Genomic DNA, 26,369 nt, shown 5'->3' with positions numbered 1-26,369 from the left:
ACCCACAAGTGCTTTTTTACCACTACTATTCCTTTATATTGGCTTTTGGAATTTACAAATACAGCAATTTAAAAATCAGATGAAAGGTTTAGCGCTAGAAAACACTTTTTCATAGATAAAAATTGCATTTTATATACAACTATATAGATCAGACCAAAATGAGGGACAAATGAGGAAGAAGGAGGGACAGAGGGACATTGCTTCAAATCAAGGGTAGTCCCACGAAATCAGGGACAGTTGGGAGCTATGTGTTAGCTGCAGGATCCTTTCACATTTTCTAATAGTTCCAATACTGTACTTATTTATTGTGACCAAACTATGATTAAAACTATCATGTCTTGCACCTTCCAAAATGTGCATCTCACCAAATTTTAGATATGCAGCTTTATGAAGAGGATGATATTCATGAAACTACTAATACATTTTCTTAATTTCTGTGTTGTTAGGTACAACTGTAAGTGCAATTGAAAGAAAAATGTTTAAAAGTATTACTAGCTTTTTAACATTAGCTAAAATTCTGCATAACATTCACTGTGTCATATTTATATTCTATCAGGTTACACAGACCCCCCATGATCAAGCATTCTGTTCTGCAGCAATAGCAGCATCTGGCCTAGGGCTTCCTGCCAGCCATAGAATTAAGCTGTAGCCTTTGAGTGGATGCATTGCAATACACAGAAATTTAACAAACTCTTACAGTCTGCAAAGTTGGACCTTTTACAAGAAACATGAGCTTCAGTGGACTGATGTTGTATTTACCGTCTCCTACTCACAGTTTAAAAGGATTCCAAAAATATCTCCAGCACTGTGGACTCTGTACATACAGTTCCAAGTTAGAAACCAGAATAATATTACAGAAGCCACTTTACACCCTAGCCCAATCCAATCTGTGACTTGAAAACAAAACTACGACAGTCTATGAAATAAATCCTGTTACATTACATGTCATTTCAAAAAAGCATTTATTATATATTGTAGTGCAATTATAGCATACATCCCAACTGTCCCTGATTTCGAGGGACTGTCCCTGATTTGGAGCAATGTCCCTCTACCCCTCATTCCTCCTCATTTTGGTCTGATCTATATAGTTGTATATAAAATGCACTTTTTATCAAAAAGTGTTTCCCAGGGCTAAACCTTTCATCTGATTTTTGAATTGCTGCATTTGTAAATTCTAAAAGCCAATATAAAGGAATAGTAGTGGTAAAAACAAGCACTTGTGGGTTTAACCAATCTTGTTTGTTTTTTTGTACAATTCTCCTTTAAGGGGCGTGGCAAGGGGTGTGTCCTATGCCTGCATACTTTTGCTGATAGGTGTCCCACATTCCCATCTCATAAAGTTGGGAGGTATGATTATAGGTCAACTACGCTGTAAAGTGCTGCGCCAAACTGTTGGCACTATATAAATCCTGTATAGTAATAATAACTAGGTGAAGTCTGAAGACAGGAATAGGAGATCAAGTACCATGTTTAGTTACAGTAGACCTGTCACCTTTACCTAGTGAAAAGCTGTGTGTTTATTGTGCCACTGTGTTTCTTTTCTCAGCTTCCACCAGTTGCATCCTAATTATAGATCTCTCTAGTCTTAAAGTATTTACCACGATGGAGAATTAGCAGAGTAGGACTCAGAAAGGGCATGGAGTTGAATATAATGATTTCAGTGCATTCATCCTCACTCAATTTGTACTTTCTGCAGTTATCCTTTAGGCTGGGATTCACACTATTGCAAATTGGATGCGAGTTTCCCCACACAATTCGCATAGCAGGAGATTGTGGAGATTGTGACCATCTCTCTATGGAGCCGGTTCACACATCTCCGCAGCGGCTCTGGTGAGAATTGCACAGGAGCTCTGTGCGTCTTTTGGTCCGTTTCAGCCCAAAATTCGGACCTGACACGGTGAATGAAGACGCACCAGACTCCTGCTGTGAGCCACTGCATTCTATAGTGTGCACACAGCCTTATGCCGCGTACACACGAGCGGACTTTACGGCAGACTTGGTCCAGCGGACCGGACTCCGTTGGATAATTAGATCGTGTGTGGGCTCCAGCGGACTTTTTTTTCCCCAAAAGTTCGACGGACCTAGAAATGAAACATGTTTCAAATCTTTCCGCTCGTCTGTATGCTAGTCCGACGGACAAAAACCAACGCTAGGGCAGCTATTGGCTACTGGCTGTGAACTTGCTTATTTTAGTCCGGTCGTACATCATCACGTATGAATCCGTCAGACTTTGGTTGATCATGTGTAGGCAAGTCCGTTCATGCGGAAAGTCCGTCGTAAAGTCCATGGAAAAGTCCACCGGACCTAGTCCGTCCAAAAGTCTGCCCGTGTGTGCGCGGCATTAGTGTCCATCTATATTTGTATGATGCATTTAGGCATGAGTGTTAACATGCACTGTGTTAAGGCAGTCTATTTATTTTGAATGGACTGCCAACACACCCAAGCATGTCCAAAATTGGATATGAACCTTGTTATTTTAATAAAATGCATTACAATGTGTTGGCTTGAGATGGGGAAGGTACAACTGGGTGCCATTCAAAATGAATGGCACTGCATTGTACCAACAAGTATAATGTGTATTACTGTGCGTTGCAATAACACATGCATTACCACAATGCTAATGTATGATTCTGCCTTAAAAGCCCAACTCTGGTCAATACTTTTTTTTAGTTTTGGACATAGTTATTGCTGTCAGAGTTATTGTCAGGAAGATTTCCCCTTAAACAAAATGGAAAAGATTATAGAACTTTGAAGGTAGCCACTGTAAACCCAAATAAGAAAGAATTCATACTCTAAATGTACTGTATAAAAATACAAAGTTTATTTCACAAAAACATCTTTTCATAAAAACACATGTCCAAAATACATTCAACTTATAGGGGGGTATTTACGAAAGGCAAATCCACTTTGCACTACAAGTGCACTGCAGGTGCACTTATAAGTGCACTGAAAGTGCATTTGTAAGTGCAGTCGCTGTATATCTGAGGGGTAGATCTGAAATGAGTGGAAGCTCTGCTGATTTTATCATCCAATCATGTGCAAGCTAAAATGCTGTTTTTTATTTTCCTTGCATGTCCCCCTCAGATCTACAGGGACTGCACTTGAAAGTGCACTTGTAGTGCAAAGTGGATTTGCCTTTCATAAATAACCCCCTATGAGCTGAATGGATTTTGGACATGCGTTTTTATGAGAAGATTTGAATGTTTTTGTGAAATTAACTTTGTATTTTTATACATTTAAAGTACTAATTCTTTCTTGTTTGGGTTTACAGTGGCTACCTTCAAAGTACTATTTTCTTTCCCATTTTTGTTTGAGCATTTATGGATGTGGTGCCACACTAATCGGGCTCAATTTTTACACTAAGATTTCCCCTTATTTCCTTATTTCGAGACACATATTGATACACAAGATGTCACTGAGACAGGAAAAGAGAGGCAATCTCCCTAATGATCACACATACAGCAAAAAAAAAAAAAAAACCTAATAAAGATTGTGGCCTTTCTCCACTCAGCTTAATAGATACATTTTATTGCTGTTTGTATCTCCATTAGGCCTCATGCACACCATGCACTTTTTGGTACACGGTGTAAATTGCGACTGTAATTCCGTGCCTGGAATACACAGCTGCTACATACAGCCTCCCATAGTAATGAGTGGCTGTAACACCTCACCCATACCCATGTGCGCGTTTACACAGGTAGCAGCGTAAACCCACATACAGCCAAAGTTGTGTACCTTGAGCAAAGAAATAAGTTTGCAAAGTATGTTTTATGCCCATAAGTACTTGTATACATGAGGCCATAGAGAGATTTTCCCTTACTTCCTGTTCTAGTGGCAAAGGGAGAAAAAGTAGGGATAAATCTCCCCAGTGGAAACGCCAACAGCTATAAAAAAAAACTGACAGATATTCTAATCCTTCTCTACTTTATTCAAGACCATGAACTGATTTTTCGATGTAAATGAGATTTAGATACAGATTACAGTATGTTGCAGATGATGTATCCTTCTTCTTACTCACCTTACCATCCTTCTCTACACCGGCTGTTTGTCCAGAGGCCACTCTGACCCCATCAGGGTGAACAGCTAAACTGTGTGAGGAAAGGGCAGAGATGGAGTGAAGAGAAGCCCACAAATGTATATTTTCATTTAAAGTATAGTATACGTCTGGGCAAAATAGGAAAAACATATCCAGGACATCTCTGATATACAATCACATCTCACCAAGCTTTATCCCTTTAAACTGCAAGTACAAAAAATACAGGAGAATTGGCCAGGGTTAAAAACAGCCATAACATTATGACCACCCTCCATAACCCATCAAGGCATGGACTCCTCTAGACCTCTTGCTATAGTATACCACATTATGCTGTGGTATCTGTCACCAAGGCATCAGTAGCAGATCCTTTAAGTCCTGAAAGTTGTGAGGTGGGGCCTCCATAGATCAAACTTGTTTTTCAAGCACGTCCCACAGTTGCTCAATTGCATTAAGATCTGGAGAATTTAGAGGCAAAGTCAACACCTCAAACTTGCTGTTGTGTTCCTCAAACCATTCTTGAATTCGTCAGACCAGGCTGCCTTTTTTATTGCTCCATAATCCAGTTCTGATGCTCACGTGTCCATTTTAGATGCTTTTGACTGTGGACATGGGTCACCATGGGCACCCTGACCAATCTGCGGCAACGCAGCCGCATACGCAACAAACTCGTGATCCACTGTTTTGACACCTTTCTATCAGAACCAGCATTAACTTTTTCAACAATTTGAGCTACAGTAGCTCTTTCATTGGATGGAATTTCACGGGCCAGTCTTCACTCCCCATGTGCATCAATGAGCCGTGGCTAAACCTGTCGCCAGTTCATCAGTTTTTCTTCCTTGGACCACTTTCGGTAGGTTCTGACCAGTGCAGACCAGGAACATCCCACAAGAGCTACAGTTCTGGAGTCGCTCTGGCCCAGTCGTTAGCCATTACAATTTGGCCCTTGTCAAAACTGCTCAAATCCTAACACCCATTTTTTCTGCTTTCACATCACCTTCAGGGACAACATGTTCACTTGTTGCCTAATATATCCCACCCACTTTCAGGTGCCATTGTAATGAGATAATCGATATTATTCACTTTACCGGTCAGTGGTCATAATATTATGACTGACTGATATATACCGAATACACTTTTTTTTTTAGCCTGGACATGCAACTAATTTCTTTTGAAAGCCCATAAAATTTAATCCAGACTTGCTACTTGAATGGAATCCCAGACATATTAAACTGGTTTCTTTTGTGTCTAGGATATGTGCTTTACAGTATGTATGATTTTTCACAAACAACAACCACAATCACAATTAGAATTTTGTTCATTTAAGAAAAACGTTCCATCCATCTCCTTCGAAATTTTCCCACTAACCATCCAACCAACCAGAAAATCATCCCAATGTTCCGTGTTGGAAAACATTTAAAAAAAAAATTCTACTGGTGTATGGCCAGCAGCTTGATATTCAAAATTAAATAATGCAGCAGTCTGTAAAATTGCTTTTTCACAAGAATACAGCGTTATTCATGACAAAAAAAACTATAAGCAGGTACATTTTCAGAGCTGATAACACAACATATTACAATAACATACAAAAGATTTAAAGATTTTCATTTGAAAATAAATTAAAGTTGAACTGTCCATCTAGTTTCTGCAGGTGAAAGAGACCCCTTTGTATTACTATTAAAAAGGTTCAGAAGCTGCTATCCAATAATACTCCATGCTTTGTTATATTTGCCATATTAGATGTAAATTGATTTCTTGAACATAATAGGGGTTATTTACGAAAGGCAAATCCACTTTGCACTGCAAGTGCACTGAAAGTGCACCTGGGAGTGCAGTCGCTCTAAATCTAAGGGGTAGATCTGAAATCTAGTGGAAGCTCTGCTGATTTTATCATCCAATCATGTGCAAGCTAAAATGCTGTTTTCCTGACAGACTCCATGGCAGCCTACGTGTGGGTTAACCCCTCCTCCTCTCCAATGCCATTCAAATAAATGAGCACTCACCGCTAGGTACTACGTTCCTTTTTTGTCCTCCTCCAATGGACCTACACACACTGTTCGCGTCCAGTCGGATGGTTTCAAGATTTGGCATACCATTTACGCAGTGCAGCTCAGGGCCCAGCAACAGGCAGACGAGTAGCTTTTTCAGGCACTACATACCCCTGCAGTGGAGGGGAGGCTGCCTCTGTATGCCTGAAGGACCGACGCATCAATGGCTGGCAAGGTCTGCGACCCTCTTCTTTATCTACCTTCAATGACAGATGCCTCTGTGTTTATTTGTTTTGTCTGTAGCCCACAGCTATGTATCAATCCGGCTATCTATATCCCCAATTCTCCTCATGACGGCTGGAGCGTTTGCGTTCCAGCTCGCCGCAGCACTTCCCGCTGCTGTCATTTGCGCATGTGTGGAGGCCCCCGTGAAAGCGAGGCTTGGCTGGCGCATGCGTGGATCGGTGGATTCCCTAAAGTTTATAGCTGAATATGGGCCAAGTCGGTCAAGTTCTCAACTTTTACAGACAGATCAGGTAAAAATCCAAAAGCTCAGGATATCCTCAGCTTTCTTCATTCCGGTCTAGATCTATCTCTAGTCATCGACTCTCCTAGAGTCTGAGCCTCAGCCTTGTCGGCTTTCTCTGGTACATCATGGGCTGTTCACCCTTTAATCCAGCAGTTCTTGTCAAAACTCAGACCACAAAGGAGACCAAGATTTCCCAAATGGGATCTACCCCGTGTTCTCAACTCAGTGTCTCAACACGGGGTCCTCCCCGCTTTCCGTTAAAGACCTTTCTGCTAAAGTCGCTTTCCTAGTAGCCATTACCTCGGCTAAAAAGGTCTTGGAAGATCAGGTAACTAGGTCACGAAGAACCTTTTCTGACCGGGTGGTCCTTATTCCTATGCTCGGTTCAAATACAAAAGTTACCTTAGGGTTCCTTAAGATTACAGAACTCGTCCTGCCTACATTCAGGACCCCGGGGTCCAGTAAAACTCATCCTCTAGATATAGGCAAAATTCTGTAAGTATACCTGCAAGTTACTTCCTCCCTCACACGCTCTAACTACCTGTTTGTCCGGCACCCGGGCAGTAACAGAACGACTGCGGCCTGGATTGTCCAGTCCATTCAACAGGCTTATAGAGCTAGGAGCCTGGCTCCTCCGGAGGTGGTAGCGGCATGCTCTACCAGGGGTATATCGGCTTCATGGGCGGCAGCCCGGCACTTGGCTCCAGACGTTTTCTGCAAAGCGGCTTCATGGGCCTCTATTAAAACTTTAATATCACGTTACTATATTGAGCCTGCTTCGCTATCTTTTGTGTACTTTGGTTTATAAATCCTGATGGTTGATGGGTCAAATTAAATTTATCTCTGTTTAGCATACCCACCCGTGTGGATTGGCTAGTTTTTTCCCACACGTAGGCTGCCATGGAGTCTGTCAGGAAAAAGGAAAATTTATTATCAAATACTTACCGTAATTTTCCTTTCCTGATGGACTCAATGGCAGACGGAGTTCCCACCCATCGGTTATTGAGTAGGCTAGTTACAGAACGTAGTACCTAGCGGTGATTGCTCATTTATTTGAATGGGGTCCGATAGCTGCCATGGAGTCCATCAGGAAAGGAAAATTACGGTAAGTATTTGATAATAAATTTTCCTTTTTTTTATTTTCCTTGCATGTCTCCCTCGGATCTACAGCGACTTTACTCCCAAGTGCAATTTCAAGTGCGTTTGCAGTGCAAAGTGGATTTTCCTTTAGTAAATAACCCCCAATGTCAGAAAATAATTATTGCCATTTAAAATAACATTTTTAGTGTTACGTCCTTTCTAACCTACCAGCGTACACAGTCTGTATGCCTCAAAAAATGGCGCTGGGTTCCACGGTTCACATCACATATGACAATGACGCAGGCAGTAAAGTAGATCACCTCTCCAGACTGCAGCATGCGGAGAGTGCATCGAGAGTCTCGGCCACGACAGCCATAGCTAAAGATAATGGCGTCAAGGAAAATTATGAAGGTCGAAATATAGTATTGGCCTAGTATGGTCAAATTTATTTAGGCACAATCTGCAACGAGCTAGGTAGATGTATAAACCATACAACAAATTAGGATACACCCATTCCAACTGTAGCTTTTCACTTGGAAGTTCCGGCTTCTGGTCATCATGGTTCTGTATGTTGGATGGGATGTACATTGTGATTGGGCGACCACGGAGAAAAACTTTAATGCTGACCCCCTCTAAGAAAAAGCACAGCATAAATTTAAATGAATGACCAAAGTTTTATTGGAAAACAGAGCAGAAAAATTAGTCATAGAAAGAGAAGTCTTTGTATGTATACATAAATACGTTTATCAGGAGCACACAGTTAAGGATTTTTTTAAACTCTTCTAAATATAAGCAAAAAAGTGGAGTTCTATATACGGTTAACGTTTAGGTACTAAAGTGAACCTTCTCTTAAGAGCTATAGGTCTAAAAGATATTGGGTTGTTACCAGAGAAAGAACCAAGAGACAAAGAGAGGTTAATACCTTAAGTTCATACATTTCACCAACTTATAATGCTACAATGTTTCTAAGCTGCCGCCACTTGAGTGCATGGTAGGACTAGCCAACCATTAATTTAATTTACGTTCTGCATTCAATTATGACAGTAGCAAAAAAACTCTAAACTAGCTGGGGAAAATGTTTTGCATTTTGAGCAGCTAACAGTTAAATTCTTGGCTGATACATTATTAAAGCGGGGTTCCGGCCACGAAAAAAAAAAATTTAAAAACAAACACTGTAGCTGCTGACTTTAAATAAGTACACTTACCTGTCCTGGGTGCCCGCGATGTCGGCCGCCCGAGGCCGACCCGTCCCTTGGCTCTCGGGTCCCGGCACCGCCATCCTAACTAAGGGAAACAGGCAGTGGAGCCTTACGCCTTCACTGCCCGTTTCCTACTGCGCATGCCAAGTCACGCAGCACTTTGTGAATGGGACGCGATGTGTTGTGGGACGTTCCCTAGAAGACAACGTGGGGAGAAGAAGACAGAACATCACCGCGGCGTAGGAAGAGGCAGATTAGGAAGACTGCCTAGCAACAGCCATTTCAGGTGAGTTTAAAAATTTTTTTTTTTCCTTTCCTCCAATTTTTTAGGGATTTTTTGGTGCGATTTTTTTTTTTTTGTGGTGGACCTCCACTTTAAGGACCTTGATTTAACCAAAAACGGAGCATTGAATACTCACCCAAATTATAATTTCCTCTTCTAGACCCAGAAGAAGCTGCAAGAAAACCATGAAACTCAATGAATATTAAAGAGCATTACAACAATGAGATTTTTTACCTATGAGCATAACAACCAAAAAAAGTAGTCAATGGTCCCTTAAAATTACAAGTGGCGTCTATCCAACTATGTAATTTCCTTTCCTAGCTTCTAATGCTGCGTACACACGATCAGACATTGATCGGACATTCCGAAAACAAAATCCATGGATTTTTTCCAAAGGATGTTGGCTCAAACTTGTCTTGCATACACACGGTCACACAAAGTTGTCGGAATTTCCGAACGTCAAGAACGAGGTGACGTACAACACGTACGTCGAGCTGAGAAAAATGAAGTTCATTAGCCAGTGCGGCTCTTCTGCTTGATTCTGAGCATGCGTGGAACTTTGTGCGTCGGAATTGTGTACACGCGATCAGAATTTACGAGAACGGATTTTGTTGTCAAAAAATTTGAGATCCAGTTCTCAAATTTTGTGCGATGGAAATTCCGACAACAAGCTCCGATCGCACATTTTGCGTTGGAAAGTCCAATCGTGTGTACGGGGCATTAGACAACTTGTATTGTGGACCACCAAGGTGATCTTCGCCTTATGACAAGTGTGTAAAAGCATTGTGGACTTGGTTACACACTGACATTTACACTAGGTCCCATTCATGGAATTACTTTTATACTGTTTTTATACTGTAGTTGTATGGTTTTGTCTTGGGCTGGTTTAGAGGGACTATGCATTTAACCTCTTTGGCAGTATTCCCGAGTCTGGCTCGGGGTGGAATTTCGGAACCAATAGCGGTAACCCCGAGCCAGACTCGGGATCGCATCACAGGATCCATGTAGAGGTTACTTACCTTGTCCCCTGGATCCTGCGATGTCTCCCCGCTGCGATCTTCGAGCCGCCACTCAATTCACAGTGCCGAGCTCCGTTCCCTGCGAGCGTTGCGACGCACGCAGACGGAGTTCGGTGCCAAATTCAAAAAGTAAAAAACACAGTATAGATACAGTATACTGTAACAGATTACAGTACTGTATCAATTAATTACACATCCCCTTTGTCCCTAGTGGTTTGTCCAGTGTCCTGCATGCAGTTTTATATTATAAATACTATTCTTTCTGCCTGGAAACTGGAGATTGTCCATAGCAACCAAAAAATGTCCGTTTACGTCAAAATTCCTTTTAGACCAGCTAGAAAACAGCAATAATAAATTAGAATCACTTGCAGAATTGAGCGAGTGATTTGTGGGGAAATTCATCATCAAACACTGAAAGTAATGACAGCGACAATTCTGCAACTGAGAAAATTTCAGTGTTTTTGATCTGATTACATTATTGAATATTTTTTATTATTATTATATTATTATTTGTTATAATTATTTCTAGTTATTTATTGTATTATAATTTATGATTTTGTTTTTCAAACTTTATCATACCCGGGATGTCTACTAGACTCTTGTTTGGACAGATTTAAAGCGGGGTTCCACTCAAATTTTTAATGTAATCTTACCCCCTTCAGTTAATTGCATAGATATTCAAATGCCGCACGAAATTTTTTTTATCGCTGTAATTACCTTTATATTGTACTTTATTGTGGCACTTCCTGTCTCTCCTCCCATGGGAGTAGGCGTGTTTATTGCCTTTCCCCGGCGCCGCACTGTCTCTTGGGAACTTAGTGTCAGGTTTCCCAAGATTCAGTGCGGGAACAATGATCATGCGTGTGAACAAGCTGTGAATGAACAGCATTCACCGCATCCAGGAAATCAATGCTTGTGGGCTTCACATGCCCACAAGCAAGATGGAAACAGCCAGCATCACATTTTTTAAGTTATTCTTCAGTACAAAAACAGACAGAGGCGGAAATATTACACCCAAACTGTGAGTATTATTTTGGGGTTAGCAAAGTGTATCAATGACCTAAAAAAAAAAAAAAAAGAAAAGATTGGTCCCCGGACTCCCGCTTTAAGTGAGTTATTCCTAAGAATTACAGGCCTACAATATAAAACACCAAATTTCCATGCAAAATAATTGTACCGCTTTCAGCATCAAAAATCTGAAATAACCATACCACCAGGGAGGTTAAAGAGGTAGTAGATGCTATTTATGTGCCTACATAACAAACGGGTCAGGGAAAGTGTGCATACATTAGTGAGGCTGTCCCAAGCAGGGACTATCCATGGGAGGCTCTTGGGAGTGGAGCACAGGTGATGTAGATAGGCAAAGAAGTGGGGAATCATACTAGCTTTAGTTATGGGACAATCACCTAGAGAGGTTGGCATGCTGGCTGTGAGTCAGCACTGATTCCAGACAGGAAGGATTCTGGTGTCCATATGACAACCTGGGATCTGCTGTTGAGCCAAGACACCAATACTCAAATTCAATTCACTCTTCGGTGTACATAAAGTATGCATTATGCAAGTAGCAGGGAGGTTGAACAGCACATTTGCTTTTCAGAATTTTTTTAATGCTGAGCTTAACAGGTCCTAAGCCTTAATGCAGTATTTTAAAGCTGTATGTTGATCGGGATATTCATTGTTTCTAATTAGCAGAAGTCACCAGAAGCTGATTTCCTACAGAGAATAAAAGCTGATTTTTTTTTATCTATTGATGAAACCGTGGTTTGTGTGCCACTTCTCACAGAATATTCACTACAGTTAGGCAAACGCATGAACTGCACACAAATTGCTACATGCAGGAGTCTGAGCACACCACAGCCCCCCCATTGCCAAATGTGGTCAGGAGTTTAAAATTCCTTTCCCATGTGGTGATGGGCTAGAAAAAAATCATTATGTTAGTTGTAATTGTAGGCACAGTGAGGGGGATGAGATGACTAATGGGGGATCCACCGAAGCAAATTATGGATTGTGAAATTCTCTTCAAGAATGTCAAATCAGACATCTACCTACTGTTACGTTCACTGCACTGAACAAACCTGCAGCAACATTTTTAATCTGAGTCAGAGTCTTTGTTAGAACGTTGCAAAATCTTACTGAAAGATAATAAATGCTTTTAAAATGTGCTGGTACTTGTTGCTTAGTTAAATGAAAACAGAAGCAACTTTTTTTTTTTTAAGTTTTGAACACAGTGGTGAGAAGTTAGAACCTCTATAAGGCTTGGTTCACATATATGCGAATCAGGTGTGTTTAGAATCGCATCCGATTCGCATAACATGTGAACAGGTCCGGTTTGCAATGGAGCCGGTTCACACATGTCCGGGGCAGGGTTTTTGAAAATAGTCCTGTGCAATTTTAGGTCCGGTTCAGGTGCGAATCAAAGTAAATATTTTCACCTGAATTGCACCTGAACCGGTGAACAAAGCTGCACCAGACTCCTTTTAAAAACTGACTGCATACCGCAGCCAGACATGTGTGAACCTAGCAATTTTTTTTGCTGTCTACATCTGTTAGGAAAGATTTAAGCTATAGATTGGTAGAATTTTGTTTGAAATGTTGTGTTTTAAGAAAGTACATTTACTTTTCTACAGTGGGGAAATTAATTATTTGATCCCCTGAAGATTTTGTACTTTTGCCCACTTACAAAGAAATGAAGGGTCTATAATTTGTATCATAGGTGTATTTTAAATGATAGAGACAGAATATCAACCAAAAATCCAGAAAAAAAACATAAAACAAATGCTATAAATGATGTTGCAGTTCAGTGAGTAAAATAAGTATTTGATCCCCAAGCGAAACATGACTTGGTATTTGGTGGAGAAACCCTTGTTGGCAAGCACAGAGGTAAGACGTTTATTGTAGTTAGTGACCAGGTTTGCACACATCTCAGGAGGGATTTTGGTCCACTCTTCTCTACAGATCTCTAAATCTGTATTCCCTGTACACACGATTGGATTTTCCGACAACAAAATCCATGTTTTTTTTCCGATGGATGTTGGCTCAAACTTGTCTTGCATACACACGGTCACACAAATCTTGTCGGAATATCCGAACGTCAAGAACGTGGTGACGTACAACGCGTACGACGAGCCGAGAAAAATTAAGTTCAATAGCCAATGCGGCTCTTCTGCTTGATTCGAGCATGCGTGGAACTTTGTGCGTCGGAATTGTGTAGACACGATCAGAAATTTACGAGAACGGATTTTGTTGTCGGAAAATTTGAGATCCAGATCTCAAATTTTGTGTGTCGAAAATTCCGATGGAGCTACACACGGTCGGAATTTCCGACAACAAGCTCCCATCGAACATTTTCCGTCGGAAAATCCTATCGTGTGTACGGGGCATTAGACAATTTGTATTGTGGACCACCAAGGTGATCTTGGACCACCAAGTGTGTAAAAGCATTGTGGACCTGGTTACACACTGACATTTAGGGTTTCTTGGCTGTCTCTTGGCAACTTGAAGTTTCAGCTCCCTCCATATATTTTCTATAGGATTAAGGAGACTGGAGACTGACTAGGCCACTCCATGACCTTAATGTGCTTCTTCTTGAGGCACTCCTTTGTTGCCTTGGTGGTATGTTTTGGGTCATTGTCATGCTGAAAGACCCATCTGCAACCCATCTTCAGTGTTCTGGCTGAGGGAAGAAGGTTCTCATCCAAGACTTTACAATACATGTCCCCATCCATTGGCCTCTCAATGTGGCAAAGTTGGCATGTACTTTTAGCAGAGAAAAAGCCCCAAAGCAACATTTTCCACCTCCCTGCTTGAGTGTAGGGTTGGTGTTCTTAGAGTCAAAGTCAGCATTTTTCTTCCTCCAAACACGGCCAGTCGAGTTAATGTCAAAGAGCTCAATTTTGGTCTCATCTGACCACAGCACTTTCTCCCAATCCTTTTCTGAATCATTTAGATGTTCATTGGCATGACTGTACATGTGCCTTCTTGAGGAGGGGGACTCATTGTGTTTGGAGGAAGAAAAATGTTGACTATGACCCTAAGAACACCATGCCTACAGTCAAGCATGAAGGTGGAAACATTATGCTTTGGGGCTGTTTCTCTGCTAAAGGAACAGGCTGACTTTGCCGCATTGAGGGGCTAATGGATGGGGCCATGTATTGTAAAATCTTGGAAGAGAACCTTCTTCCCCCAGCCAGAACACTAAAGATGGGTCATGGATGGGTCTTCCAGCATGACAATGAACCAAAACATACCGCCAAGGCAACAAAGGAGTGGCTCAAGAAGAAGCACATTAAGGTCATGGGGTGGCCTAGCCAGCCTCCAGACCTTAATCCTATAGAAATTTTATGGAGGGAGCTACAACTTCGAGTTGTCAAGTGACAGCCAAGAAACCTTAAGGATTTAGAAATCTGTAGAGAAGAGTGGACCAAAATCCCTCCTGAGATGTGTGCAAACCTGGTCACTAACTACAAGAAACGTTTTACATCTGTGCTTGCCAACAACAGTTTCACCACGAAGTACTAAATCATGTTTTGCTTGGGGATCAAATACTTATTTTACTCACTGAACTGCAACTCAATTTTTAACATTTGTGTCATGAGTTTTTTTCTGGATTTTTGTCTGTTATTCTGTCTCTATCATATAAAATACACCTATGATAAAAATTATAGACCCTTCATTTCTTTGTAAGTGTTCAAACTTACAAAATCTGCAGGGGATCAAATAATTATTTTCCCCACTGTAACTGTTAATGATGGCAGATCGACATTGAAATTCAACTGCAGTGACGAGAGGAGCAAGATGGAAAATTTTTCATGGATAAATGGTTTTCTAATAGTGCATGTGGTTTTTGTTTGGAAAAGTCCAATCACTCCAAAATCAAATATATAAAAGCAAACCAGAATTTTAGGGACTTTTTTTTCATTCATAAAAATTTTGTAAATGACAGCCCACTCCCTCCCTTCTCCTCCATGCCCACTAACCAGCTAAACACAATGGGGGCAGGATATTACATGTAGAATAATGGAGGCTTCACCTCCCTCTTATTCTAAGACACAGGCTGGGGGGGCGTGACACAGCCTGTGACTGGCAGAAATACGCCCACACCATGTTATTTCCAAAAAAATGTATGATTTGATTTCAAATATATAATTGTATGCCAATTTAAAATAGTTTCTTGGTATTATTTATTAATTTTTACTCTGTATTCCAAAGGTTTTTATTTTTTATTTTGAACATGTGACCAGCAGCAGAGGACTAGACCCTCCTCCTGCTTAAGTTTCCCCGAAGACAGGCTGGGAAAGAGCTGGGTCATGTGACAGCTGTATAACGATAAGGAAAAAAGGTATTTAGATTTTTTATTTTTTTAAATTAAAATAATTATAGTGCTATCATCCGCATACAGAAAAAGAAGGGGCAATGTAAATTAAACAGTTTGTGTTTTGTATCACTTTACTAGAGTAGGAATGCATTTAAACCCATATCAGTTTTTTTTGTTTGTTTGTTTTTGCTGGCTGTGTCCTGTTTTAGAGATTTTTCTTTCCTTTCGTGCATAGAGGCACAACAGGAAGTCAGAGGAAATCTCTTCATAGTGATGAGAATTCTCCTCTTAGTTAACTGTCACCCTAAAAGATAAAAGATATCCCCAATGTGTCAGTAAAACCGGGGTACATACTATTGTTTGAGTCTGTGAGTTCTTCATGGTCTGATTACTGCAAGTGATACTCTGCTAAACTAAATAACTTGTAAATAATAGATCATGAATTGTTGACCAAACATGTGGCAAAAGAAGAGGGATACATCTGAGCATTTTTTATCTCCCGCAATTCTCACCATTTAAAAGATTTGCAGTTGAGACAGATTTTCGTTCCAGCTTTTTGCTTCTATCTCGTGCTTCTCTGACCAGTTTATCAGAGGAACTGTTTCTTCGTAACCTAAGAGAACAAAATTAAAGGGCATATTAATACAGTCTGAAGGCAGCCATAATGATTAACTAATTCTGAAAGGCTTTGAAATATTTATCATGCTCACAAAATAGCTGTATTTACTGAGCATAGCCATACATGCTTTCAATATATTTCTGCATTGTGTTGTAAAGCTCTTAACGGGTCTGTAAATATAAGGTCCAAGGCACTAAATGAGTGACATGGCACCAACTGGAACATTTTTCATAACCCAAATTGAACTTCACTATGTTGTAGGCCTCAATATCAACACAATGCATGTGTTTTCACTTGCCCTGCATTCCATTTTGAAAGGCTCCCATACCAGGAACGCTTAAGGCAACACATCCATAATTCTTCATACAGGACCTTTTCCCATGCACAAACAAGTCCTGGTGCATTGCATATATAACACTGGATCTTTCCTGAGATGAGAGAGAGCAAGCGAGAAATAATGATAACCAAGTCATGATCTCAGTGGGCTTCTGCTCATTAAAGTTTACCTGTGCACCGGTAGGACCACAAAGTAAGGGCTTTTATACATGAGCTTCATCTAGGGTTGCCACCTCATCCCTTTAAATCCAAACACATTAATTACACAGGTTCTGAGGCTGATTTAATGCAGATAAGGCACTAAGTGAGTTTAATTACCACCTTAATCAGCCACAGAACCTGTGTAATTAATATGTGTTAGGTTTTAAAGGGATGAGGTGGCAACCCTAGCTACATCCTCTGAAGAATGATTCATGATGTTTTTGAGTTGGGCATTTGACAGGCAATGTGAAGACATTATGTCATCTCCTTACTGCCGGTTTTAACTCCCTAAAAACACACACAACCACACTGCAACCGCGTGCTTTGCAAGGTAACTTCTGATTTGCCTGCAGAAATTTTAGAGAAAATACTAAAAAAATAAACAAACTAAAATATAAAAAAAGCATAGACTAACTCAGAGCACTACCGATCACAGGGTAGGGTAGAAAAGGAAACATTTTTGAGGTAGAACAGGGAATTTAAGAACCTCTACGCCAAAGAAACAACAACGCCAGGATACAAGTAAAGGTGGTCACTAGACCCCCCATATTGCAACAACCAAGAAAAGTAAGGGATAAAATATATATAATATAGGGGTCATTCCAGCCTACAGCAGAGGCAGTGGTGCTAGGCCCTGCCGATATCAATTACCAAGACAAATCAGGTTCCAACTGTGGCACCAACAAAATATAAATTATGACTCTGAGCCTACCTAAATGCAGCATTTGGTGCCTATTAGGCCCCAGTTGCCTCAGCAATCCTTGCCCATCTGGCATGCATGTCTACATTATCTGGCATCCTCAGCACCATGTCTATATTATACACCATACATCAGCCAGAATAGCATCATCATATGTACTTAGCTGCAACAACCACTGCTACTAATGGCTAGGATTGCCCTAGAACATCTCAAGGACTTCACCCACCATCAAGACTACAGAAAAAGACCTTTAGAATGTCTCATAAAATGCACACACTTCACCCACTATGAGCAGACAGTGGGCCAGGAACTTAGTCAGATTAGAAGAGGAAAAAGAGCAGCAAGCTCTAGTGTCCTGTTCATGCTCATGCTCATGGGTAATTGATCCTATCATGGTTATTGCAGCAGGAAACCTCAACACACCACTAATAGTTTGAAGATAAAAAATAAATAAAAAAAAGAAGGTGTAGCATGATACTGTCTGCAAGGAAGAAGGAAGAGCAGGGCAGTGCTGTCTGGGAAGATTATTAACAAAAACAGCAGATGTTTTATTGGTAATTGGAAAGATATTTTTGCAATCAAAATTCATATCTATTGTTAACTAAATGTTCAATGAACTCACCACACTCAGTAAACTGTGGTAACTAGTTTTCATGTGACTCACAACACAGAACATACGACAAGACACCATCCAAACAACTACTAAAACCAAAGAACAAATAGATTGTGTGATTTGTGTGTGGATCAGCAGAACAGAGCTTAACATTAGGAAGTATTCAGACTATTTCTCTGATACTAAAGGCCTTCATTGTTTGAATGCCCAGTAATATAGTCCAGTCAGAGAGAAGACAGTTGTGTTATTATTTTCTAGGGAAAAGGCATTCAGACTATGTTGCTTGGTTACATTGGTCTAGCATATATATATATATATATATATATATATATATATATATATATATATATATATATATATATATACATATATATCCCATAAAAAAAAAAATAGACCAGGACATTCATGTGTTGGGATCTATTCTTGCCTTAGTAAATGATCCCATACACAAGATCAGTTATAGGAAGCGGCTATACAGTATTTACAAATGAAACATTTGATAATAAAAACGTCATACAATGTTTTAACCAACAACTACAGTATATTTCTGGATTTAATAAAGAATATGATAGGCATAGGCGTAATTACAAAAACAGTGCACAGACACAAAATGTAAACCAATCCTGCCTTTATATTGCATATAACAACAAAAATCACATGTAAAATTCAAATATGGCTGAGCTACAAATGTCACCAAGACAGTGCCACTTGTGATTTGTGGCTCTAGTTTATCAGGGCCATGGAATGACCACCTTTTGTCTTGTCTTTGGAATTAAAGTGACATTAAATTATATCCTTATTCTCCAAAAATAATCCATACACTTAGTTGTGGTTATGTGCACTGCTCTATGCACACTAAAAATCCCATATTTTCTATTTACCAGGTTATCTGGCCAGTAACACACTTCTTGTCACACAGTTACACATACATATATACATACATACAAGTGCGCATATATGTTTTTGCGCACATATATGTCCCGCATGCACACATATGTTAGTTGCGCACATATTAGTCCCACAGGCGCACTCCATTAATTTTTTTCTTTTTTTTAATATAAAATTTTTTTTACATGTTTTTCCCACCTCTTTTTGTATACATTTTATATATATATATTTCTTTATATATTTTTTAATATATATTTTCCATATTTTTTAATTAATCCTTTTATATACATTCATAAAATATATATTTCTATATACATTTTATTTCCAATTATCCTTTTATATTTTTTTCATTTATTTATTTTTTATATTTTTCATCTTTCATATTCTCATTTTTTATTTTTTATTATTTTTTACTATTATTTTCTATTTTTATTTTTATTTCTATTCTTTCCCTTATTTTTTCCTATTTACCATTTTTTTCCATTTTCTCGTTAGCCGATAGCCATGCCTGAGGAAGGAGCACGCATGCTCCGAACGCGAGCGCGCTACGGCCACGCCCCCCGCTCTCCTCCACCTTACGTCATCTTCCTAGGAACCTGCTGACGCGCTGTCTGAGGGAACCCCAAGCCATCGGAAGCTACAGACACCACCGCAAGCGGCCGAGGCCGGCCCCGCCACAGCCCAGCTGTTTCGTGATGTGACTCTGCGTTGCCCAGGAGAACCTATGCCTATTTCTTATCACACAAATGTGAGTGTAAAATTTGTAATAAAATAGTGTTTTTAACTACTTACTACCCTGCTTTTCTTTTTGCTTTTTCATACCACAGAGTCCCTTCTACTCTTACAAGCCGGCTGCCGCTCACCATAGAGGCCTTAACCATCTTTAACTGTTTTTATCTCTTTATTACCCCCTGGACATATCCTATCCCCCACGCTACTGCCCCTTATCTACCCACTAGCAGCACCTGTCAGCGCTCCATTCCCCCTCTGTTACTACTTCTTGTCTTAAGCAGCCCATAGATTCTTCAATTTTCTTTCCTTCCACCACAGGTGGTAGTGACCGCTCACTCGACCAGGAGTGGGTCTACATCTTGGTCAGCTTCGCAGCATGTGGTTCCCAATGTAATCTGTAGGGCAGCCTTGTGGTCCTCAATCAATACATGTTTGGCTCATTATTGTGTAGAGCCTGCTTCTTTATCCTCTGTTTATTTTGGCTTGCAGGTCCTGTCTGTTGACGGTACAAATTAAAGCCTTTGGTTCAGCATTGCCCACCCATAGGGTGTGTGGCTAGTTAGTCCCCATACGTAGGCTGCCATGGAGTCTGTCAGGAAAACTGAAAATTTCCTATCAAATACTTACAGTAATTTTCCCTTCCTGATGGACTCCATGACAGCAGAAGTGCCCTCCCAGTGTCTTGAGTGGGCTAGTTACGGAATGCGGCCTCTGGCTCAGAGCAACGATTTATGGGAGTGGGGTCCTATAGGGGAGGAGTGGAGGCGGGGTTACCCCATATGTATGCTGCCATGGAGTCCATCAGGAAAGGAAAATTACTGTAAGTATTTGATAGGAAATTTTTCGTTATAGTTTCAGGTTAAATTACTCAAAAGTGAATTTTAATTCACAAAAACACAATATAATACCCATTTTTTTTTTTTTTTTGTGAAATATAAAAAATACGACTGCTTAAAGTAAATAAATACCAATCACGTCAAGCCTTAAAGAATATCTAAACCCAAAATTTCATATTCCTGATCTGTGCCTGCAGTACCATGTACTTGTATGAAAAAGTATCCTGTTCTCTTCGTATTGCCTCCTTTGTGTGAAATGCTGCCAGTTCCTCTGCTTTCATATTAAAAACGGACCACACTAGGCATGGGAGCACAGTGTGGTCAGTTCTCTAACTGTGCTAGGAACTGAGCCTGCTCTCTTACAATGATCAGACGTGTCCCCCCCCCTACACACACGCACACGCACACACACACACACAGCCATTCACTGGTAAAACCACATGTGTTGCTGTTTTTTGAACAGAGGTAATGTGATCACTTATAAAAAAAAGGGACAAAAAGGTATTTATAATTTTTTTATATCTATACACAAATGTTTTGCCTTTCATTTCTATTTTAACCACTTACGGACCGCCCGCCACAGTTTTACGTTGATATTTTGAAGAGGAATATCGTTGTTATGGCAGCAGGTAGCTTCAGCGGGCACTCTACTTTCTGATAAAAGTGGTCTCTGCGGGGGATTCGCCACAAGATCACTTTTATCAGCGGAGGGAGAGGCCCCCCGCTGCGCTTTGGTGCCCTCCGCCACTTACTGGAGCCGTCGGTAGCGGCGGATGTGATCGGGTCCTTCTCCTGGCTAGAAATGGAGACCAGTGAGGGGAAGATGGCCACCACCCGTCTCCTTATCATTGCAGGGCGGAAGCAACGTCAAAACGTCACTTCCGCCCATAGCTCTTAAAGGGCCATTTTTTTTTCAAATGACAACATTTTTTTTTGGTTTTTATTGCATTTTAGTGTAAATATGATATCTGAGGTCTTTTTGACCCCAGATCTCATATTTAAGAGGTCCTGTCATGCTTTTTTTCTATTACAAGGAATGTTTACATTCCTTGCAATAGGAATAAAAGTGACACATTTTTTTTTTAAGAACAGTGTAAAAATAAAAAATAAAAGGTAAAATGAATAAGAAAAAAAAAAAAAAATGTAAACGCGCCCCGTCCCACCGAGCTCGTGTGCAGAAGCAAATGCATATGTGAGTAGCGCCCGCATATGAAAACGGTGCGTTCAAACCACACATGTGAGGTATCGCCGCGATCAGTAGAGCGAGAGCAATAATTCTAGCCCTAGACCTCCTCTGTAACTCAAAACATGCAACCTATAGAATTTTTTAAATGTCGTCTATGGAGATTTTTAATGGTAAAAATTTGTCTAAAAATTTGTCTCCATTCCACGAGCGCGCGCAATTTTGAAGAGTGACATGTTGGGTATCAATTTACTCGGCGTAACATTAACTTTCACAATATAAAAAAAAAATTGGGCTAACTTTAGTGTTAGTGTTTTTTTTAATTAAAAAAAAGTATATTTTTTCCAAAAAAAGTGCGCTTGTAAGACCGCTGAGCAAACACGGTGTGACAGGAAGTATTGCAACAACCGCCATTTTATTCTCTAGGCTGTTAGAAAAACAATATATAATGTTTGGGGGTAAGTAATTTTCTAGCAAAAAAAACTGTTTTTAACTTGTAAACAACAAATCTCAGAAAGAGGCTCGGTCCTTAAGTGGTTAAACTGAATGGGTTCTTTTACAAGGTGAGGGTTGACATATACTTTAAAATTGCACACACTTATATCTGTTAAAAAAAAAATTGCACACACTTAAAAAATAGCAAAAAAGTCCCAAAAATGATAAGTGATGCTTAGACCCCCTAATGTCTTTTGTGCCATACATTTCAGTCGATCAAGCACAGGGCTGATTTACCCACCATTTCAGTTAGAATTGTGACAGTTTGAAACCTAGAAATGCTCAGCGCTAAGCACTTTTGGAGCCATTAATCTCAGAGGAGACTCAGTTTACAGAGGGTTCGGGCTCCCAAAAAGAACTATGAGATCCTGGGAACCAGGGTAGGGGCATGTGGCTGGGTGGCAATTCATAATATTGTATAAGTGATTGGGTTGCTCACTTTTACATAAAACTGGCTGGAAATAACCATACCCAGTAAATGGCTTCAGCAGCAGCCCTGAGCTTGTTTTAACCCCCTGAATACCAGGACATTTATAAACATGCCTTGGTAAACAAGGGGTTAAACTTCAACTTTAAGGCTCCATTCACATTTGTGCGACTTGTCATGCAACTTTGGACATCAAAGTCACATGACAAATTGTTCTCCATATATGTGCGACATAAGTTGCAGCAACGTCAATGTGGTTCGTGCACTACTTTTCTCTGACTTTCATGCAACTTGAGGGCTAAAGACTTCAATGTTATCCCTCGAATGTTGCATGAAAGTCATACCTGAACGTAATACAATGCAACAGCTGTGCAACTGTTGTCCATTATCACTGGTCAAAGCCAAAGTCGTATCCAAGTTGCACCCATCCAAAGTTGCGTCAAAGTTGCACTCCAAAGTCGGGGCAACTTTGGAGTCCTACAAGTGTGAATGGAGCCTTTAAAATGCTTGTAAAGGCAAAAGGTTTTTCATCTTAATGCATCTCTATGCATTAAGATAAAAAGCCTACTGTGTGCAGCAGCCCCCCTAATACTTACCTGAGCTCTCTCTCTGTCTAGCGATGTCAACGAATGTCTCAGCCATCCGAGGTTCTCCTTCCTGATTGGCTGAGACACAGCAGCGGCGCCATTGGCTCCCACTGCTGTCAATCAAAGTCAGCTAGCCAATCAGGGGAGAGAGGGGGCAAGGTCAGGGCTCCGTGTCTAAATGGACACAGGGAGCTGTGACTTGGCTCGGGTGCCCCCATAACAAGCTGTTTGCTCTGGGGGGGCACTGAACAGGAGGGAGGGGCCAAGAGCACAGAAGAGGGACCCGAGAAGAGGAGGATCCAGGTTGCTCTGTGCAAATCCAACTGCACAGAGGAGGTGAGTATAACATGTTTGCTATTTTTATAGGGAAAAAAAACGAGCCTTTACATTTCAGCAAACATATTTTAACAGGAATAAGCATATTAGTGCAACAGGTGGTTTCCTTCTGCAACTTTCCCTCCTCCACACTCTGGATTGCTTACACATTTACAGCTGTAAATACCAGGGGTGAGGTTGATTTTAAAGCTTCTATGACCACACACAACATACTATAAACTATTAAACCTTTTTAGGGCTACTGTTAAAGCTTTCATCTATCAATAAAACATTAAAGTAAATCTACAGTATAAACTGAATATTTGTAAAAGAGAGCATGAGGACAAATTTAACTCATGCTGCCCTATTTCTAACCATAGAAGGGAATAGAGTATTAGTAGGTCTTATAGAAGAAAGTGAAAGGTACTTTTTGGCTGGTCTCTGTGCAGAGATCAGATGGACAAGTACTGGTAATTACATGCATGTGCAATTTTGTTCACAGTTGAAAATCTTTAAAGCAGTAGTAAACTGTTTTTTTTTCTTGCAGCCTGCAAGGCAATGTCATATTGTGCTAGTATGCATTGCATCTTAGCACATTATGTGAAACTTACCTTAGAACGAAGCCTTCCAGCCCCACGCTGTCACCGCTTTAAGCGCTTCCATCGTCATTCGGTCTGCTTTCTGGGTTTTTGGACTCCGGCTGTGTGACTGGCCGGAGCCTCGATGACGTCACTCCTGCACACGACTGGCTGGAGCCGCGATGACGTCACTCCCGCACACGACTGGCCGGAGCCGCGATGACATCACTCCCGCACACGACTGGACGGAGCCGCGATGACATCACTCCCGCACACGACTGGACGGAGCCGCGATGACATCACTCCCGCACACGACTGGCCGGAGCCGCAATGACGTCACTCCCGCACACGACTGGCCGGAGCAGCGATGACGTCACTCCAGCACACGACTGGCCGGAGCCGTGATGACGTCACTCCCGCACACGACTGGCCAGAGCAGCGATGACGTCACTCCTGCACACGACTGGCTGGAGCAGCGATGACGTCACTCCCACACGCGACTGGCCAGAGCCGCCGTTTATGGCACAGGACTCTGAAGGAACGTCTCCGGCTGCATATACAATAAATATCTCCTAAATGGCGCACGTTTGGGAGATATTTACAGTACCTATAGGTGAGCCTTATTATAGGCTTACCTATACTTAGAAATTATGCATGGGAGTTTTCCTAACACCTTAAAAAGATTGGGTTTGGTAATATATTACTTTTGGTTCTTTACTATAGAGTCCAACTGGTTGGCTTTGGAGACGCTGATGGTTTGGATAAGCACTTAGACAACTATAAGCTAGTGTAACTTTCTATTCATAATTGGGAATAGGCCATTAGTAAGACAGCTTGCTCTTAAAGTGATTGTAAATCCTCAACTTGTAAAACAACCCATTCAGTTTAAAATAGAAATGAAAGGCAAAACATTTGTGTTTAGATATTAAAAAAAAACAAAACTTTATAAATACCTTTTCCCCCTTATTTATAAACAATCACACAACCTCTATTCTCAGCTGCAAAAGAGCTGGGGGAGGATAAACAGAAGCACACTGAGCTTCCCAGTGAATGGCTGTGCAGTGTGGGGGGGTGTCAGGACAAATCTGATCATTGGAGGAGAGCAGGCTGAGTTGCCAGCATAGCTAAAGAACAGACTACGGTGTGTTCACATGCTTAGCATGGTCAGTATTTAATAGGAAAGCAGAGGGACTGGTGGGAACACCAGGGATTTCATACAAAGGGAACTGGATACTTTTTCATACAAGTGCATGGTACAGCAGGGACATATCTGGAATATGAAATGTTGGGTTTACATATTCTTTAACTTTAAAAAGATTGAATTAGTTAATGTACTTCTTTTGTCTTTTACTATAGAGTCCAACAGTTTGGCTTTGGTAGCAATCCTTGTGACTGTCTCCTAGGAGTAATGGAGTTGGTGGGCTTCTGTGGAGGTCATGTGAGGACAGAATTTTATATATTTTAATCTGCCTGGCTAATGTTCTATTTGGTCCTTGTATCATGTATCTGACATTTTGTTTCCGATTTTATTTGTATATATGTGACTGTTAAGGAATAAAGTGGTGGTAAACCTCAAACATGAAATATGAACAAAGCATGTCCTTCTATAGTGTCTCAATTAAGAGCACTAAGTGTCACTTTTGCCTGATGCTTCTTTCCTCTGCTATCAGCATGATGCAGTTTTCCTGACACCAAGAGGAAAATGGTGACAGGGGAAGGACCTCCAGCTGATTGACAGCCTCAGCTCTGTTCCTGTAGCTGTGTCCCTTCCCTCCAATCAGCTCTCAGAGTTCTCCTCACTGAGCTCTGCAGAGTGTAACTTCTGCTCTTCGCCCCCCTTTTTCCGAACTCTCAGACAAGCTTTATAATTTAGCACTTTGAACAGATGTAAAGAAGAGAGGGCTGCAGAAAGCCACAAAAAGAAAACTAATGCAGCCATTACATCTAAAAATTGTTAAGCCGCAATATAATAAATGTTTGCTTTTGCATTTCATACGGTTTTAAACCCAAAAGCAAACATGTATTATATTGCAGCTTAGCACTTCTTAGATGTTGTGGCTGGCTGCATTAGTTTTCTTAATTAGGCATTCTTTCCTTAATTTCATCTGGTGATCCAGTCAGTTATGCCGCGTACACACGAGCGGAATTTCCGTCAGAAAAAACTTGGCTGGTTTTTCCGACGGATTTCCGCTCAAGCTTTGTATACACACGGTCACACAAAAGTTCTCTGAACTTTCGACCGCCAAGAACGCGGTGACGTACAACCCTATGACGAGCCAAGAAAATGAAGTTCCATGCTTCCGAGTATGCGCCAAATTGTTTCCGAGCATGCGTGATTTTTTGCGCTTCCAAATTGCATACAGACGATCGCATTTTTGGATAGGGACTTTTTCCGACCGAAAAATAGAGAACCT

General features: G+C 40.7%; 1 protein-coding gene across 1 annotated transcript in view; it reads right to left on the bottom strand.

Moving 5' to 3' along the window:
• Window positions 1–26,369, bottom strand: part of EML3 (EMAP like 3) — a 162,649-nt gene that overhangs the window by 65,782 nt on the left and 70,498 nt on the right. The window contains exons 5-9 of the mRNA XM_073605302.1: window positions 15,958–16,058; window positions 9,249–9,284; window positions 8,139–8,262; window positions 7,859–8,008; window positions 4,019–4,088 (exon numbers count right to left, since the gene is read on the bottom strand). Of these exons, the coding sequence (XP_073461403.1) occupies window positions 4,019–4,088; window positions 7,859–8,008; window positions 8,139–8,262; window positions 9,249–9,284; window positions 15,958–16,058 (481 nt within the window). The remainder of the gene's footprint in view (window positions 1–4,018; window positions 4,089–7,858; window positions 8,009–8,138; window positions 8,263–9,248; window positions 9,285–15,957; window positions 16,059–26,369) is intronic.

The sequence above is a fragment of the Aquarana catesbeiana genome, linkage group LG11 (genome assembly GCF_042186555.1).
Source record: "Aquarana catesbeiana isolate 2022-GZ linkage group LG11, ASM4218655v1, whole genome shotgun sequence".
Classification (NCBI taxonomy): domain Eukaryota; kingdom Metazoa; phylum Chordata; class Amphibia; order Anura; family Ranidae; genus Aquarana; species Aquarana catesbeiana.
Note: the sequence above shows the minus strand (reverse complement) of the source record. Positions and strands in the feature narration are given on the sequence as shown.